This window comes from Lissotriton vulgaris, chromosome 1_1, assembly GCF_964263255.1.
Source record: "Lissotriton vulgaris chromosome 1_1, aLisVul1.2, whole genome shotgun sequence".
Lineage (NCBI taxonomy): Eukaryota > Metazoa > Chordata > Amphibia > Caudata > Salamandridae > Lissotriton > Lissotriton vulgaris.
This window is the reverse complement of record NC_141685.1, coordinates 1,916,100,111-1,916,119,819: the sequence shown is the minus strand read 5'-3', so window position 1 is coordinate 1,916,119,819 and position 19,709 is coordinate 1,916,100,111. Positions and strand designations below refer to the sequence as shown.

Below are 19,709 nucleotides of genomic sequence, written 5' to 3'. Positions count from 1 at the left end.
TGATCAACTATCAATGACCAACTATCAATTATCCTGCTACACATTGGATCCCTTGCAAGTGCTTCAAACTTACCCACGGAAACATCTATACCCTTGTGTAATCCAGTGTAGCATTTACAAGAGAGGCAGACTTAACCAGGAGCCTTTGGTAACATTTCCAAAACAACAGAGAATGTCACAAGCATTGATATAGCTAACTTGCATGTTTTTTGTAACACGCTCACTCAAAGACACAAATGCAAACACATGCATATACAGGCCACCAGGCATTGAGGCACAAAGATCAAAAGATGGAAATGCATCCGGACTCTTAGACTGAAAGACACACATGCCCATATGCACAAAGAAACAAGACACAAAACTACTAAGGCACAAATATAATTTATTTAACTATTTATTTATTTTAGGAGTTTTATATAGCGCCAGCTCAATCCGGGTTTATCAGAGCGCTTCACAACATGTACAATTATGTGCAAATAAACGGTATAGATAGTTGGTATAACATGAGGGTTCTGGCCCGGTAACGAACGCACACAGAAGAGAAGGGGCAAAGGGGAGGCAGGAGGGTGCAGGACAAACCAGGCGAGCATCCAAGCGGATTCATTGTTCAGTCAGGACTGGAGTCCAAAAGGTTGTCTTGTTCCGAGTCAGTGTCATCGATCTACAAGTTAAGGGAAGGTGGAGAGCCAGCTAAAGTATTTCCATGGCTGTTATCGGTTCACTCGAAATCGTTCGAGGTAGAGGACTTTAAGCAGGTTCTTGAATTTTGGAAACAAGGGGGACATTCTGATGTGGGGGAGATGGAGTTCCAGATTTTAAGGGCGTTTCCAGCTAATGATTTGGCTGCGTTTTTTTGCTTATGTGTTTTCGGCGGGATGAGTAGCAGAGTGTTGGAGCTCCTGAGGTTTCTGTACTGGCTGCGCCTTTTGAGTTTGTTGGCCAAGTATTCTGGTTTGCCTGTGTGCAGGGCTTTGTGTGTGAGGCAGGCTGTTCTGGAGCTGGCTCGCTGCTCAATTGGGAACCATTTAAGTACTCTGAGAGCGGGAGAGATGTGATTACATTTCCTGGTTCCACTGACCATCCTAACAGCTGCATTAAAGGTTGCGTTCAGGGGGGTGAGGTTTGATTTTGCTGTCCCGGTCAGGCCTGCAATCCCATAGTCAATTCTGGGTGCTTGGGTTGCTTGCTGGAGGTCCTGGGAAGAAGGGTTTTATTTTGTACAGTAGTTTCTGGTTGAGAGAGGCACTTTTAGCCGACCTTGAAATATGTTTTGAAATATGTTTTTTCATGTCCAGTTTTGGGTCTAGGGTGATCCCTAGAGATTTCCGCCAGGACAAGGTTACCATTGAGGGCGTCAATGGCTTTGAGGCATTCTTCAATTTGGTAGTTATCGTTTTTGTTGGAGATGAGGAGTATTTCTGTTTTCTCTTGGTTGAATTTCAAGTGATTACTTGTGAGCCAGTGTTGCACCTCCTTGAGCATCGCGTTAAGTCTCTGTATGTCGTCAATGGATTTTGTCTAACTAGACAGACACACAAGAGCATGTATAGACACACAGATAACAAAGCGTATACACAATCAGAAAAACAGAAAGCCCCTGCCCACTGGCCAATCGGCATAGAAATTCATGCATTCAAACCAACTGACATTTCCCATGCACATAGATGAGTAAACTCTAAAGTAGATTTCGGCAGCAGTCGGCCCAACAGACATATTCCCATGTACCATAGCCCAAAGTACAAACACGCACATAGGCAACATAAATCTAGAATCGCCATCTACACACACATACGTATATGCATGCGCACGCACACACATTCACACACACACACACACACACTCGGATAACAACCCTGCAGATGCAATTAGATGGTTGGACAGAAAACAGACTTAGAAATGGATGAACACTTGACTAAATGTATGAATACTTAGTGCTGGTGAGATGAAGGGTCAATATTCAGTCCTATGTATTAAATCACATGAGGGTAGATAAAGGAGTCAGGTGTCTATGCCATTCAATACTTGAATGGTCGTAGAAATCTCCTCAATTCGGCACCAACTTATATACAAGCAATATTCCACAGAGGCCAGCAGGCATATGACACCTTTGCACTTGGACAGAAATACATGTACCATATAGAGGCAGGGACCTGTGCACACAAACAGGGCCAGCATTAGCTCTTGTAGCACTTGTGGCGCCCGGTGTGACAATCATTTTGTTCCACCGCCTATCCAAGACCTCCTCCATGAATTCCCTCACTAACAGCAGGCAAAAATGCCCCTCACTTCTCCAAAGCCATTCTCTCAATACGTTTAATTTCTTTTAAAGTGCTGGTAAAGTGTGGCTTTACTAATACATTCAGCTATCCAGATAAAATACAGATCTGTTTTTGAAGTAGGCATATTAACCTTCTGCACTACTTTATTCCACTATACATATCTCTGATCTCTCTCTCTCTGTAGCAGGAACATTAAACACAAGAGTTATCTTGACATGTTCATTGCTGCCTGAAAGCCGGAGCACAATCAACTTGGAAGCTGATGCTTTTAAGTCAAAAGTTACTGCTAAACACAGCATTCCCCTAAGGTCACTGCCCCTCCCCCCACCCCACCCCTCCAGGTAAGCGACCAGTTCAGCCGCAGCAGTCACCCCCCTATAGCCAGACCTGCAAACAAAGAAAAAACACAGTCAAAAACAACACAGAGAATGGCATAAATATATAGATGAATATGGACTGCTAGAATCTTGAAGCATATATGGAAGCAAAATTGGTGCTGGCATGATTCAGACTCCATGTCCACTTACACCCCGATCACAAATATCGCAGTAATACCGCAGCCAAAATTAATAGTTTAGTGTACCCTGGGCTGTGGTATTTCTGCAGCACTACAAAATTCCCTCTGAGGAATAGAGAATTCCAGTGGGAGTAGGTCTTCATGGTATTTCCTCCATTTCAGAGTTTTTACCTTTCAGAAATTTTGCATGGTTTTGATTTGCAAAATGTGAATAATAAAGCGTCCCAGAGGTGCAGTGTTCCTGCACACCTTGTTATCACGATTTGGCCATCAAAGCATGTTTATGACCGAATTTGAATCACTTAAAATCCCATCACTAGGACCTAAATCTGTAACCACTTGACAGAGAAACAACTAATTTGAGATGGATAAAGGAGTAGTGTGCCAACCACCATTCAAGCCTGAGTGTCCCGCAGGAGCAACCACATTACTGGGTAATAAAATATCCAGTTTCGAATCAATTCCAATTGTTCTAAGTAAGGAGACAATGCACTGCGCATAGCATTTCATGCACTGCGCATAGCATTCCATCCTTGCCCTCTTTCGTATAACAACAGAAAAGCACAGCAGCTCAGTATATGCATCCCACTAGTAATACCATTGTAGCATACCCAGGCCTGCTAGATCATGCCATGTATGTCAAAACTGTGTGTCCCATTTTTTTTTTTACAATGATTGTTCTTCTGTGTTGGCACATTTGGTTCACTTTAGCAAACAGATACAACTTTCATTATGCACTGATTGTTTAAGTAGTGAAATTTTGTAACTGAAAGCTTTGTACAATATGGCAAACTTAGGTTCTCTGGAAGGGTCACTGCAGGGGGGATATCCTGTTCCGGGTCTATCAACTCTTGCAAGAAGGTTTGAAGGTGTAAGTGTGTTATCTCCAGTTCTACTGGTTCGTAGGAACATAAGGTAATTAAGGTGCTTCCTAATCGTTTTCTGCAGCCCTCCTTACCTTACACAACCACCAACACTTTCTCAAGCCCTGCAAGTGGAATACCTGTGCCTGACTCTGCCCCCGCCTTACCTGCCCTTTTAAAACACAGGCCTGTGAGAAAGTGTCCTGAACCCTTCCTCTCCCAGCCTGCCTCCAAAGCTGTGACCACAGTGCCATGGGGTGCAGAAAGCTGTTCTGCCTTTGCATGTGATTGCGGCCTGCAGGTTCATGGGAGAAAGCACACAGGGGAGAAGGACCAACAAGGAAGGTGGTAGTCTGCTCAACCTTTTAAAGATAACACAGCAGTTATTTTCTTGTGCCCCTTTCTGCCTCAAATAAGTGACGTGTCTTTGTTCAAGTGAGAAATGTTATCTTACCCCACAGTTGGATTCTAATTCAAAGGACATCTCTTCCTGAAAATGGTATAGTTAAGGGAATGGATGAGGACTGACATTTATTTCCTGTTTCTTGATCCCTTTCACAACCCCCTTAAACCGGCATATGCCTCTTTATGTATACACGCTTCATGGAAAGAGCAGGGAGGAAGACATGATGGGTTAAAAGCATGGGGGTGAGGTCGTTACAAACAACTGTGAGGGTGATGGGTTAACCTCCAGGGAGAAGAGAAGACTCCTGCAGATTAGCTCACATGGAAGGCTTCTAAGCAAATGTGCTCTCCACAATTAGAGGAACCATTCTGGGAAAGAAGGAAATGTCACAGACTAAGGAGTGGGAGTACAGATGGCATGCTCACTTGTAATTAAAATAGCAAAGAATTTTGAAGCAGATGAAAAGGAGTAGTTCAGCCATGGGACACTAATAAGAAGAACCCAGAAGAGTAACATGAAATGGAATGCTACAGCCATTAGAAATGGAGGAAAAGTAAGTGGCAAGCACCCGAACAAATGAAAAGTAAGGGTGTGGTTGTAAGCCCCTTTTAAGATTTATATTAAAAGCAATAGATTCCACAAGCACAGAGCAAGTGATGTGCAGGCGAAACCTAAACAGCAAAGTTCACATTTGAGTGGTGCAACAGCTAGACTCTAAAAGATATACATGATATTTTGATACCGCCTTTGCTGCTTCTTTTGCAATAAACAAAAGTCACATTGGCAAAAAAATAGTGGCTTGCCTGAATTGTAATCTTTACTTTTATCGACCTAACTCTCGTCAAGGAATTCCCTGTTATACATAACACGGAGACACGGTATTCTTATGAGTCTTTTATAGACTGGTATTTGCAAGCTACTGTTATGTGAGATACGTAAAATCATCTGGAGAAGCTGCGTGAATATCAGAGTTTTGTCAACTGTGGACCCAAGACTAGTTAGATTTTCAATGACACCTTTTGCTGTTAAACGGCTACAGATAATGGCATGCACAACCACCCATAATTCAGAGCAAAGAAAAATAAAGAGATAAGCTTAGGCACATACATTATGATGATGTTTATTTCATAGAGACAGAAAGCATAGTACACAAACTGTATTTTTTGTACAGTGTTTGTTGTTCATTGTTAGGCTTTGGGGTCTCTAGTTGGCATAGGTACCTGTTACAAATAAGGACCCTTGCGTCTAGTCAGGGTAAGGGGTACACTCCTAAAATAACCGCTGCTCATCTTCTTGGTAGCTTGGCATGAGCATACAGGCTTATCTCAGAGGTAGTGTGTAAAGCATTTGTGAACACATACAGTAACCCAGTGACAACACTACAGATGGACACCACACAGTTGTATTTTAAAAATAAGTATTCTTTATATAGATTTACCAAAGACCACAAACAACAAAAATCCACAATACTGTACTTAAAATTGTAGAATTAGCTTAGTTCTCTTTAGTTCTTAAAATACAACACTTTGAGTTAATGTACCTTTGGATGCATAATGCTATACAACGAAAGTGTTGCAGGGAAGGTGATGCGTCGGTTCCTGGCTCGCAGGAAGGGTGATGCATTGGTTTCTAACTGTGCTTCCGTGGTGGTGCGGCTGGCAACGCCATGATGCGATGAAGATCCAGTGCGATGAAACAAAGATGGCGTCTTCTTCTTGATGCAACACGCTTCTTTGATGTTGCGAGATGTCTCGACTCGATGCGACAGCTGCAGCGGCGACACCCTTGTTCAGTGATGCGACAACAGCGGCTTTGGCGGTGGCACTCTTGTTTCCTGATGTGACATGCTTCCACTCAATGCGACAGCTGCAATGGAGACACCCTTGATCAGTGATGCTACAACAGCGGCTGCGATGGCGGCACGCTTCTCCGTGGATTCGAGGTGCTTCTGCGGTGCAATGCGACAGCTACCGCGGTAACAACCCTGTTCAGTGATGCGACGGCAGCAGCTGCGATGGAGACATGCTTCTTCGATGTTGTGAGATGTTTCTTGTGATGCAGTGCAATGCCACACCTACAGCAGCGACATCGGGATGCGACAGCAGCGGCTGCAACACGCTTCTTCTTCAGGTGTCGTGCTTCCAGCTTCTTGCGATATGCAGTCCTTCAGAAGGCCCAAAACAGCTGCAGGCACTTCCACAGAACCCTTGGGGAGCTGGTGGTTGAAGTCTGTTGTCCCTGAGACATCAGCAGGAGGCAAGCTCTTCTCTCAAGCCCTTGGAGATCCTTACACATTGATGAAAGTAAACAAAGTCCCTTTCTCCTTTCTTTGACAGTGAGGCAACCACTGCAGGCCAAGCAGCACTTCAGCTTAGGTATAGTCTCTACTCAGTCTCTCTGGTTCCACTCCTCAGCAAAGGGCTCTTCTTGTTGTCCAAAAGTTATCTAATTCTCTGGGGTTTGGGTCCCCTCTGTTTATACACAGTTTCTCTTTGTTCTCTGAAGGCAGAGAGGCCTCTGCCTAGTCCAAACCAGTTCCGGTCAGCCCTGGAGCACTCTGTTGACATGACTCCTTCTTTCCTTTCACAGTGCAGGGCAGAGACATCAGACACACAACAGGAGGTGGAGCCAGCATTGTGGAGGGAAGGCACAGCCCTATTCAGGTTTCAGGTGCAACTTCTCCCTCCCATCTAGATGCAGATCTCTCTATTCACCACTGGGCTGATTCACCCTGTCTCCTGGAATCCCCCAGCCCCTGTCACTCAAACTCCAGACAAGGAATACACAACCTAGCAGAGGCAGGCTTGGATAGTTAGACAATAAAATACCTACTTTCTAAAAGTGGTACTTTCAAACATAGAATGTTAAAACCAACTTTTCTAAAAGATGCATTTTATCATTTTGAGTTCAGGCATACTAAACTTGAATTTCTACCTAGTTCCCTGAGTCAGTTAGGATTATAAGATGTAATAATCAAACTGCCCATTCTGGCCAATGGGGAATAGGTAGCCTTGCAATAGTGAAACAAGGCTGTAATTCACTATTAGGACATGCCACACACATCAGGGCTTGTCCTGCCTTATACCCCTACAATGCACCCTGCCCTTGGGCCTACCATAGGGGTGTCTGATATGAAGAAAAGGGAAGGTTTAGGGACTGGCAAGTGGGTGCACTTGCCCAGCTAACATGGCAGTACCAGACTGCACACAGGCTCTGCAATGGCAGCCTTAGACACAATTTTACAGGCTGCTTCTGTGGGTGGTGCAACCAGTGCTGCAAACCCACCAGCAGCATTTGGTTTACAAGCCCTGGGCACTCCTGGTGCATTGTACTAGGGTCTGACAGCTAAACCAAACCAGCCATTCATGGAATCACTAATCCATACATCCATTTACAATAGGGAGAGCATATGCAATTTAGCACTGATCAGCAGTAGTAAAGTGCCCAGAGTCATAAAACCAACAAAAATAGGTCAGACAAAATACAGGAGGAAGGCAAAAAGTTCAGGGCTGGCCCTTCAAAAAGAGCCAAATCCAACATTCATGCTTTTAAAATGTAAAAGTGTTTGTTCTTCGAGCTTTAAAGGGTACCAACTTCAGCAAGATTATAAAAGGCTGTGGGTCACAGTTCACTGTTTCGTTATTACTCTGTGCTCCTCACTGTATACAGTTGGATAGGATTTAAAAACATGCATGCGTCCACTTTTTTGATACACCTCCCTAAACATGGGTGCCTTCTTCTTTACAGAGTGAAAAATTAACAATTTTATAGAACAACGTGAAATATATAAGATAGTTATTGTGTCTTGGAAATATAAAGAAAAGAAGATTACTAAAAAGTTTCTAAGATTTTATTAAACTTTTGTAGATCTAAGGAAGCTAAAAGCAGCGAAGTAAAGAAATTCTTAGGCAGCCTTAACAACTCAATACTAATTGTGAATGATACAAAAATTATGGATAAAGTCATTACCTAGGCTGAAATCAGGAATTTCAATAAAGGGGACTTCGAAAAACTCCTGAGAATGAAGGGATTTTGGGAAACCTTCATAGGAACTTTTGGGATTAAGTTTTCCAGTTTTGAACAGTGTGTATGATCATAATATCTCATATGGTAATAAAAAATAATAATAATAATACCAGCATTTGTAAAGCACGCAGCTACCTCAGGCAATGTGTACCGGTGCAGGGGGCCTTCGGGAAGATTAAGTACATATTGCCCTAAGTCACAAGGTGCTGGGCTAACCTGCCGCCTGCGATCGAACTTTGAGCCCCCATGTTCCGGAGTCAGCCACCTTGGCTGATGCACCACACCGTTCCTGGTATTTTTCAGCGATATATGAAAACCTGTCTAAAACAGTTATAGAAAGGAATGGGAAGGAATCCTCAGCTTCGTGGTAGCTGTAAACTAATAATCATGCTGAAGATTTGTGTAAAAGCTATGTGTGTTGGACAGTACGACTTGAGAAGGTCTCCTTTCTAAAAAAAAGTTACATTTTATCATATAGACAAAAGTACCAGGTAGCTCTCAGACACTATAATGCTATTGAAAGGTATAAGTGTTGGTCACAATTGGCACAGAGTAGGCCTTTGTCCATTAAAACATGGAACTAATTAGTATTGATTTTAAAGAGAATGTGCTGTGGCCAGTCAATCTATTTAAAGGGAAAAAGTGAATTATAATGATATTGTTTCAGAGGGCCTCAAAATGAATATAGAGAATAAAAAGGGGTGCCTTCCCAAATGCCCGAATATGCAATATTGATCAGAGCCACCGGCTATATATCTTAGGAGTTGAGAGGAATTGTGTTGGATTCAAAACTGTGAGGAACGGGTCAAAACATAGTTGCATGCAAAGAATATGCTTCATGTCTCAGGTCTGGATTGCTATAATCTGGATAATTTGGAGATTATTCATTAGTTTGGAATTATCAATGGTTATGTTCATAGCTGTTTCACATTGGAGGCTTTAGTCATATCTTGGTGTGGGAAGAGAATGGAGGGCATGCAGAAGCCTTTTGTATGTGGAAAAGATCATATAAAATATCTATTGATTAGTTTTAGAAAGGGCAGCCAATATGACTTTATCATAATCTTTTATTAAACAATGTGAGTGAGAAAGTAGGCGGACAAAAAATCTTTTGACTGTGCTTGCCTATGAAGCGCTTTATATGATGGACGCCAGCGGGCAAAATGGCGGCCGGAGCCCTGACGAGAGCGCCGAGGACTTCAACCCTCAGTGGGAGGTACGCTTAACGGGGGAAATTTAAGGGACGCAGTGGCTGCATCTAGTTGAGGATAATCTCGGGTGGCCTCTGTAGCGGCAAGACACCGGGGGCGGCCCCGTCACAATATGCTTTCCCACGCCTGCCTGACCTTAAAATGGCAGCCGGGTGTGACCCGCAACTACCGATCGGCGCCTCTACTTGACCATCCGGCCTCAGCGCTTACTGCCTCTCCCATAACAAAAGCTGCATCTGTTGCGACGATATGGCGGAGCGACGGAGTAGCTGTAAGAGACGCCGCAAGCTCTCTCTGTGTCTCATGCCTGCGGGGGTGAGCCCTCTTCAAGGATCCTTGGCGGTGACTTGTGCGGTGTGCTCTGCTTCTCCCCCTCGCCTGCACCCAAGCGTCACAACATGCCCCAACAAGCCCCAACAAGCCCCAGTTTGTACCGGCCAGCCTGACTCGACAATGGTGGCGGTTGAGAAACCAGCCAGCGAGATGTGCGAGGCGAGAGTGGTGAGGAGCGCCACAAGATCCGTGACAAATGTGGTGTCAGCGAGAAGACTACCACACTGATGTCACACTGCTACCACGATCTGCCTGACATTTGCAGTGCCTTAATGTGAGGTGCCCACCCGACGACAACAACCCACCATGCCATGGCGCCTGTGGTCTTTCTTCTCATCTCTCACCTGGGCTACATTCTGCTGGGTGACGGGCCGCCGTACCACACCACCACCTTCTCTCCTGGACTTCTTTACTTTTTGTTTTGTCCTGGCCGCCATTTTGCTGCTGATTTCGGACACTTTTCTGTGGACTCAGAACCTTCATCCATTCCCTCGTCCTTTATCCCTTTTCCCCGTTGATGATCTCAAATGTTTCTTCCCTTTTCTGCTTCGCCTTTTCTCCATACCCTTGCATAACTCCCACCCTCCTTTTGTGCTGTGACTCCATCCCCCCTCCGACCCCACTTATGGATCTCTGCTTTTCTGTATATAGAGATAACTCTAATCACTAGTATATGCAGTAGATCTTTGTACCATCTACCATTCCTATGTGACTCTTAGAGTATATCCAGTCATATCCCTTCCCTATGTATATAGAGATAACTCTAATCACTAGTATATGCAGTAGACCGCTGTGCTCTCTACCATTCCTATGTGACTCATAGAGTATATCCAGTCATATCCCTTCCCTATGTATATAGGGATAACTCTAATCAGTAGTATATGCAGTAGACCATTGTGCTCTCTACCATTCCTATGTGACTCTTAGATTATATCCATTTCTATCCCTTCCCTATGTATATAGAGATAACTCTAACCACTAGTACATGCAGTAGACCTTTGTACTATCTACCATTGCTATGTGACTCTTAGAGTATATACAGTCATATCCCTTCCCTATGTATATAGAGATAACTCTAATCACTAGTATATGCAGTAGACCTTTGTACTATCTACCATTCCTATGTGAGTCTTAGAGTATATCCATTTGTATCTTCTTGTGTGACTTTACATCTTGTATATTTGCAATTTATTTCTGTTTGTATCCTTTATGTAACGCATGTAATCCTAAATCCTTATGTTTTTCAACTGGTCCTTATGTAAAGCGCTCTGACACCTTCGGGTAAAGTCCGGGCTATATAAAATTGCATACATAAATAAATAAAATAAAAATATGATAATGAAGATTCCAAAAACATATGCGTGTCATGTTATACTAACTTAACTCATCATCTAAATAGTTTTTTTTTTTTAACAAGATAATGAAGGAGAATTATCTATGGGGAGATTGCTGAGTCCTACGAAGAATTCATGTTTAGGGTTACCCTAACTGAAGCAATGTTATTAGTGTTTTCTTTTGCTCCTAGATAGATGACCTTTTGAGAGGCAGATGGAGAGCTTCCAGTATAGATAATGGTGAATATATTAGTGTACACTAATATTGTAGTGAAGGCATTTTACCTGAACACTTGGAGGTTTAAATTCCCTGTTTCCAAATGGGAACATTGGTGACTTAGAACTTGAATACAAAAAGTGGAAATTAGAGGAAATGTTTTGCTCCTGTGTGGTAAATCTCGCCTCATTAGAAAACAAAAAGATGTATAGGAACATTGGGTGAATAATGAAACTATTTGAATGCATTATTTATTGACGAACTGTAAATTACCGTTGTTAAGCATTGAGACAAAAGAAAGTTATGTCGTAGGAAATGCATTCAAACGTTATTGCATTGGAAGATATACCAAGATCACCTACTTTGATAATAATTTTCCAGTTTGATCATTGAATAGTGCCTGATTTTCAGATCCTAATTATTGGCATCATATACCTTGGACTATGCCGTTTTCATTTTAATTTAAAAATCATATTTATTATTTAATATTTATTATTAGTTTTATATAGCTAGGAGAGGACCAAAAAGTGGCTGAGCATTGAACATACAATCAGGTTGCAAGGGACATAGTACTAAATGGTAGACATGGTTTTAGGTAAACATAGTATGTTACATTGCATTGCATTATCACCACAGACATATGAACAAGAATATGAACAAGAACATAATTGATGAGTGTTGGTTTAAGTTATTTCCAAAACAACTAAGGACCTTATCAAGAGAAACTGATGCTAGAATAGTAAACTGTAATGAATTGTGAAACTGGTGATTAAGCCTAAACATTTAATATGCCAATTGTCCAACAATAAGTATTTCCAGGCGTGGGTCCCACGCAGACTGTGTCACTGGAACCAAGCTGTACCGTGCTGATGAGCCCATAGCTAAGGCAAAACGGGTCCTAAGTTGCTAGTACTCTGGTTCAGGGAGGACCTAGTTTGGCAGTTTAGGCTTTTCATGAGAACGCTCCAGTAACATTGAATTGCGTTAAGCTCTGCTTTAAGGCAGTAGTTGATTGGATGAATGTAAGCTACTTAAAGCTTAACTCAAGAAAATATGAGATATTTTTCTTCGGCACAAACGCCTCTCTTGAATCAAGCATCTGGTGGCCGTCACAACTGGGTGACAGCCCCCTTCTACTCCCTGCACCTATGGTAAGTAATCTTGATGTAAAATTTGATTAAAAAATTTAATTTGCCCCACAAATCAAGGCGATTTCTGGTAACTGTTTGCCACTCTGAGCTCTCAAAGAATGATGCTTCATCTCATTCCAGAGGATTTTCATTGAATCAATGCTTTAGTTACGTCCGGTTGGACTATTTCCACAGCTTTTGTTTGAAGCTAACTGCATTCCTAATCCAGCTCCTTCAAACTATTCAGAACTCCATTGCTCTATTCATTCTAAAGATTCCTCCTCGGTGTCCCGTCACCTACGACACCTTCACTGGCTCCCATTCATTAAGAGAATTCAATTCAAGGCGCTCATCTTTACTTTCTCAACCTTTACTTATAAAGGTCCTCTTTATCGTAGGAGGCGTTTTGAGTAAGCATGGGCGGAAAATCCGTTACGCTCACGGATTTTTGGTAAATTCACAATCCGCGAACGCTCGCGAATTTACCGAAAATCCGCAAATTCGAACGCAGCGGATTTTTTCTTGGTGATACAATTTTGCGGCGTGCGGTGTAAGTTCGCAATTGCGAACCTGTAGGTGCGGCGGGCAGCAACAATCTCGCACTCGCGAAATTACAAAATTGCAATTCTGCACAAGAAATCCACTACCAAGCAGCATAGACCTTCTGAAAATGATGATTTTTATCAGAATAACTCCTCAGGTTGACATTTGCCTGCACTTTTTTGGATTTGAGGCCTTTTGACTTTCTTTGGATCACTTTTGGATTAGAAATCAACTTTCACAAGTAAGATTGTTTGGGGCATTACAGTTGCTGTAATGCTGTTCTGCAGAAAAACGAGTTTTGCAAAAGTGAAAGCATTCAGCAGGTGCAAAGGTTCAAATTCATCATTAGTAACCATTCCCTGTAGTGCTTCCTGACTGGGGCCCCTCCAGAGTTCAGTTGCTAGTTGCAACAATTGTATGACCCTGCTCTGACCCTCACAGCAGGCTCATAGAATAGCTTCTAGCAGGCCACAAAGGTCCTGGAAAAAAAATTGCACTGCAACACAAAGCAAATTACAGATAAGGAAGCAGGTGCCAGACTGGAATTTTACAACAGTGACATATTAATAAATCAACCCCAAATTAATTTATGTCAGTTGAAGACGGGCAGGTGTGCTTGCTTTTTCCCCCCATAATCTACAGTGATGATGAACCAGAGGGTGGCATTGATGTACCAGAGGGTGGCATGAGTGAAACAGAGGGTGTCAGGGGTCAAACAGAGGGTGCTGGGAACCTGTGATGATGAACCAGACGTAGAAACAATATAATGGCGACCGTTGCGAGCCGACATGTAAGTTCGCAATTGCGAACTGGTACAAAACCCTTGCGAACTGGCAGAAATCCTTGAGAACACAAAAAAAAATCCGCAAATTCCCAGTTCAGTTGCTAGTTGCAACAATTGTATGACCCTGCTCTGACCCTCACAGCAGGCTCATAGAATAGCTACAAGTAGGCCACAAAGGTCCTGGAAAAAAAATTGCACTGCAACAGAAAGCAAATTACAGATAAGGAAGCAGGTGCCAGACTGGAATTTTAAAACAGTGACACATTAATAAATCAACCCCAAATTAATTCATGTCAGTTGAAGCAGGGCAGGTGTGCTTGCTTTTCCCCCCATAATCTACAGTGATGATGAACCAGAGGGTGGCATTGATGTACCAGAGGGTGGCATGGGTGAAACAGAGGGTGGCAGGGGTGAAACAGAGGGTGCTGGGAACCTGTGATAATGAACCAGACGTAGAAACAACATAATCTCGACCGTTGCGAGCCGACATGTAAGTTCGCAATTGCGAACTGGTACAAAATCCTCGCGAACTGGCAAAAATCCTTGCGAACACAAAAAAAAACGCAAATTCGCGAGAATTCGCGGATTTTGCGGATTGCGAGTTCGCAAATTCGCAAAATTTGCGAACGCCAGATTCGCAAAATTCGCCCATGCTTAGTTTTGAGCCCTACTGCCAGTTAGATCACTATGATCTAAGAACCTCAAACTGTTCCAACTGCCCCATATTCATAAGGCCAGAAGAGGAGGTAGATTATGAATTTTTCTGGCTTCTAAGTTGTGGAGTACTCTTCCTCTTGTCTTGAGAAGGAGCCCCTCTGAAGCAGTCTTCAGAAAGAATCGCAAAACTCTGCTTTTTGATTCCTGCCTAGAGGGCATCTAGCCTCTTTGTTTTTAGGATTTCCAGGGTCATGACCTTTCAGCTAGTCCTGGGAATCCTCTTCAGAGGCAGTTGTGCACCCTACAAATGACTTGTAATATATTTTATTGGAGCAGGTTTAAGACTGATTTGCATATAGCTGGGTCCAAACTGAGGTGGCATGATGTGTAAGATAACAGTGGAGTGAGATGCAGCCCAAGTGATTGCTAGTGGCTGAGCTTAATTCAAGCATTCCATCCATCACTGTTTTGTATACCTATTGAGCCACACTAAGTGGGATGGGTATGCAGAGACGTATGTCCACTGCACACTATGTCACTGGAGCCAAGCTGTACCCGACTGATGAGCCCATATCTAGGGCGTAAATTGATCTGTGTTGTTTGTGTTTTAGTTCAGGGAGGACCTGGCCTGGCAATTTAGCTGGACTGTTCCAATTGGAGCAGGGTCAAGACTGATTTGCATTAAGCTGGGTCAAAAACTGAAGTGGCTTGGTGTGCAAGATTACGATGGATCAAGATGCGGTCCACATGATTATCAGTGGCAGAGGTTAATTCAAGAATTCCATAGTTGACTGTTTTGTATACTTATCTTGCCCAACAGTAAAAATGTAATTGATGGCTTGTGTGACAATGATTGTAAAACAATGTGCTAGAATGTTTTTACTTGAGCCACGCAGTCCCCAAATGTGATGGTCCTTAAAAGCGATACACACCCAGCTTGCTCAATAAAGCATTCTCAACAAATTTGGCACAAAAATTCAAATATTCAATTCTTATTCAGTTTTTTAATTAGAGCTTAGAGTTGGAAAATGGAATTACTATTCATTTGCTATTAAATTGACTGGAGCAAATATGTTCAATCACACAGAAGTGAACCTGTAAATTATGATGCACATTGTGTAATATCATTTTTATTTTACATGTTTAGCTTTATGAATTTAGCTAATAGTAATACAATATATGTCTTTCTCTCAATGTTGATATTTTTAACAATGTGTACATGAATATTCTAATCTATTGATTCATTATGAAATTGCTTAACACAATTTGTATAAACAGACAGGAATTACTTGATACTTTGATTTATGAATCCATGGTATTGTTTCACAGGCATTAATTCTAGTTAACAATAGGATTTCGAAAATCAGCCCTGCTGCTTTCACTCCACTGACAAAACTAGAACGATTGTACCTCTCCAAGAACAACCTGAAGGAACTGCCATCGAATATGCCTAAATCTCTTCAAGAGTTTCGTGTCCATGAAAATGAGATTTCTAAAGTAAAAAAGGCTGTGTTTGATGGCCTGGAAAACATGATTGTTATGGGTATGTACTCAAATAATTCAAATATTGTTACAGCACGCTTTCAAATGATATACAGGCATAGAATTGAATGAGGGTTAACACCTATATGTGTTGCCTGTTAGCTCTACTATTTGGTTCATTAGAAAGCTATTATTTATTAATTATACTAGAGGTGCTTTGACGTGCACAGTGTATTATGAGAAACAAGTAATCTGTGAGTACCATCTGTCTGTGTACAATTAGTACACTGGCATTTTCATACTTTTTGCTTGCATATTTACAGATGTGTTTGTTGTTATGGGACTGGTTAATGAACAACTCCATGATAGAAAGTCATCATCAGCTCATTTGAGATGTAATGAAGTTGTACTGAGAATTACATATTCGATCAGTTAGGCTCACAATGTTTGATTTTAAATAAATGTGTTTCCACAAATAATTGAAGCTAAATCGACAAAGATAACCTTAAACTAAAACAATTTCTTATTGAACTATTCAGAGAACAAGTAGACTATCTTTTTTTTATGAATACTGTGTAAATGGCCAGAGAGCACTAGAGTTTGCCTGTTATACAGCTGAAAAGGTGAAATATATAATCAAGTCACACTGCTAACAACAACTATTCATTTTCCTGAGTACAATAGAAAAGTATGTAAAGGTGAAGCTGCACACTGTTCACATATTTTAATAGACCTTGCCAAGGAAATGATCCTGGTAAATGCAGCACAAGACAGTCTATACTCACAGTGTGTTTGCCTTTTCTTGAGTCTTAAAATGCAGCAAGTGCTGTACAGCCTTTGACACCAGTTTTATGTCCTCTGAAATGATCAAAAGGCAACGTTCTATTGAGGCTCAGTTAGTGAAGGTTAGTGCCCAAGAGCCCCCAAGTATTAATTCAAGGCTCCGCAAAGCATTATCCAGCTAATCCAAGAGGCACATTTTTCTTAACAGTGCCTGAAGGTAGACTTTCATGTTGCTCGTGTGACCAATTCCAATGTTTGGATTTTAAGTCTCCCATGAACAAATGGTGGGACAATGCATTGACGTTTCTATGGTACTACTTCAAAATGACATTAAAAAAGGGAGTTTTGAAAGTTTTGACGATGAAATGTATTTTGCTTGATATGTTCACTTTAATGGCATTGAGTTGCCGAATAAAGTATTTTTGATTGATTGACATATACTATCAAAATGGGCTCATGAAAAAAAGGATTTCCTTTACATGTATTTGATTCAGCCTTGCACACAGTAGTTCAGGGTTGCAATGGTACATGCCAGGCATGATTTTAAAGACACTCCTTTGAGAGGTTCAAATATATTTGTTTTGTGGAGAACAATTACATTTTAGGTAACAAGCGACATTTCTGCACTGTAGGATGCTGTTATCTATTATTATTATATGTAAGTTAGGGGTTAGCTAAATAACTAAAATATTTTACTATATTTAGGAGTCAGAGCACATGCCCTAGTAGCCTGCTTCACAATCCCCTACTTCCCAGAAGATAGGACAGTATCCAGTCAGCAAAAAGGTGCAAACATTCTTAAGACACCATACATTTTATGCTGTTTAGTGCGCTTCATGTGTTTCTGGACATATGCAAGTGAGATAATGATGCAGCTGCTTCTGTTGCACAGTAAAAGAGGCTGCACATTATGGGTAACAAGCACAAGAGCATTGTTATCTATTTAAGTGAACACTGCCCAGCTGCTATCTTTTTATAATTACTCGCTCCACTTCACCCCTTCACCTTAATGGTCCTAATACAAGTTTCCATGTACCCACTCCCAAGGATTTGCTGTGTTTCTCGAATAGCCAGTCTACTACTACTACCCGTTGTGCTAGCTGGCATGTAGGGCAGCAAGAAAGTACCTCCACCTCTGTTTGCCTTGGACAAGTTTCTGTATAGTGCCCCAGCTGGGGTGCATAGTCTACATTTCTGTTTCCACAATTTGTCTTCAGGTGTTCTTTGGCCTGCCTCTCTTCCATTTGCCATGGTCCAGGGGAGAGTTGTCCTTGTGATGGAGATCTCTTCTGATGTGTCCACTCTGTCTCCATCTTTTTCTTATAATGATGATGTCCATGCTGTCTTGCTTTTATCTGGTACGCAATTTCTGGTTGGAGATGGTTCACAGCCAGAAAAATACGCAAAGTTCTTCTCAGGTTAAACTGAACACCTGCACTTCTAGATCCACACCGACCCCAACACCACCTTCGGAGGAACCCTCCTCTACAGACCACCCGGTCCCCGGCCACAGTTCTGCGACTCCATCTCCGACTTCATTAGCAAACACGCCCTTGCGTCCACAGAGTACATCCTCCTCTGAGACCTGAACTTCCACCTCGAGAACACCAACAACAGCAACTCCACCACCCTGCTCGAAAACCTTGCCAACAGATCGTCACGACCCCCACACACTCCACCGGACACACGCTCGACCCCATCTTCTCAGCCAGAAACCACGTCACCTTTAGCCACACCACCGAACTCCACTGATCACCGTTGCGTCCACTTCACCTTCGAGAAGCTGACAACACATCACTGGTCACAACGGCCCCCCACCGCAGCTGGAGCAAAGTCCCCGAAGACACGCTAGCCACCACCCTCACCCAAAACCCACCAACGGACACTACTGACACAGACTCCGCCACCCTCAACTTCAGGCAAAGGATCGACGACTGTACCAACACTCTCACCCCGATCAAGAAACCCTCGAAGACGCGCCGACAGGAAACTCATCTGGTTCACCGCCGACATCCAAGCATCCAAGTAGGCCTGCCGTAGGCTTGAGAAAAAGTGGCACCACGAACAGACACCAGGCAGCAACACAGCTTACAAGAACTCCATCTGCAGACCCCACCAACTCATCCATACCACCAAAAGGACATCCTTCAAAGACCGCATTGACAACAACGAACACAACAGCAAAGAGCTCTTCAACATCTTGAAGGAGCTCTCCAACCCTCGCTCCAACTCCAAACACATCCCTCCATCACAAGACCTTTGCGACTCCCTAGCCACCTTCTTCCACTGCAAGATCGCATACATCCACGAAAGCTTCAGCAACCAGGCCTCCCCGACTGACACAGACACCTCAGACCCACCACACTCCAGCCACATCAACATCAACCCCCTTCTTGCCTGGACCCACGCCAACGAGGAAGACACCATGAAAACCATGAACACCATCCACTCTGGTTCACATCCGACCCCTCCCCGCACCACATCTTCAACAAATCAAGCTCCACCATCGCACCCCATCTCCGCAAAATCATCAACAGCTCCTTTGAGACCGCCACCTTCCCAGAGAGCTGGAAGCACGCTGAGATCAATGCCCTACTCAAGAAACCCAAAGCTGACCCCAAGGACCTCAAGAACTTCTGGCCCACCTCCCTCCTCCCTTTTCCTGCGAAAGTCATTGAGAAGATCGTCAACAGACAACTGACCTCCTTCCTTGAAAAGAACAACATCCTGGACGTTTCCCAATCCGGCTTCCATAGCAACCACAGCACGGAAACAGCCCTCATCGCCACAACCGACGACATCAGGGCCATGATGGACAATGGAGAAACTGCGGCCCTCATCCTTCTGGACCTCTTGGCTGCCTTTGACACCATCTGCCACCACACCCTGCGCACACGCCTCCACAACGCAGGGATCCACGACAAAGCAGTGGACTGGACCACCTCTTTCCTCACCGGCAAAACCTAGAGTGTCCACCTCCCCATTCCACTCTAAAGACTCCAAGATCATCTGCGGCGTACGCCAAGGATTGTCCCTCAGCCCAACACTCTTCAACATCTACATGGCACCATTCGCCAACATCACAAGATCAGACAACCTCAACATCGTCTCATACGCCATCGACACCCAGCTAATCCTCTCCCT

General features: G+C 43.0%; 1 protein-coding gene across 1 annotated transcript in view; it reads left to right on the top strand.

Moving 5' to 3' along the window:
• The window catches only part of DCN (decorin), a 309,316-nt gene that overhangs the window by 198,989 nt on the left and 90,618 nt on the right, over positions 1-19,709 (top strand). The window contains exon 4 of the mRNA XM_086919558.1: positions 15,630-15,843. Within this exon, the coding sequence (XP_086775684.1) occupies positions 15,630-15,843 (214 nt within the window). The remainder of the gene's footprint in view (positions 1-15,629; positions 15,844-19,709) is intronic.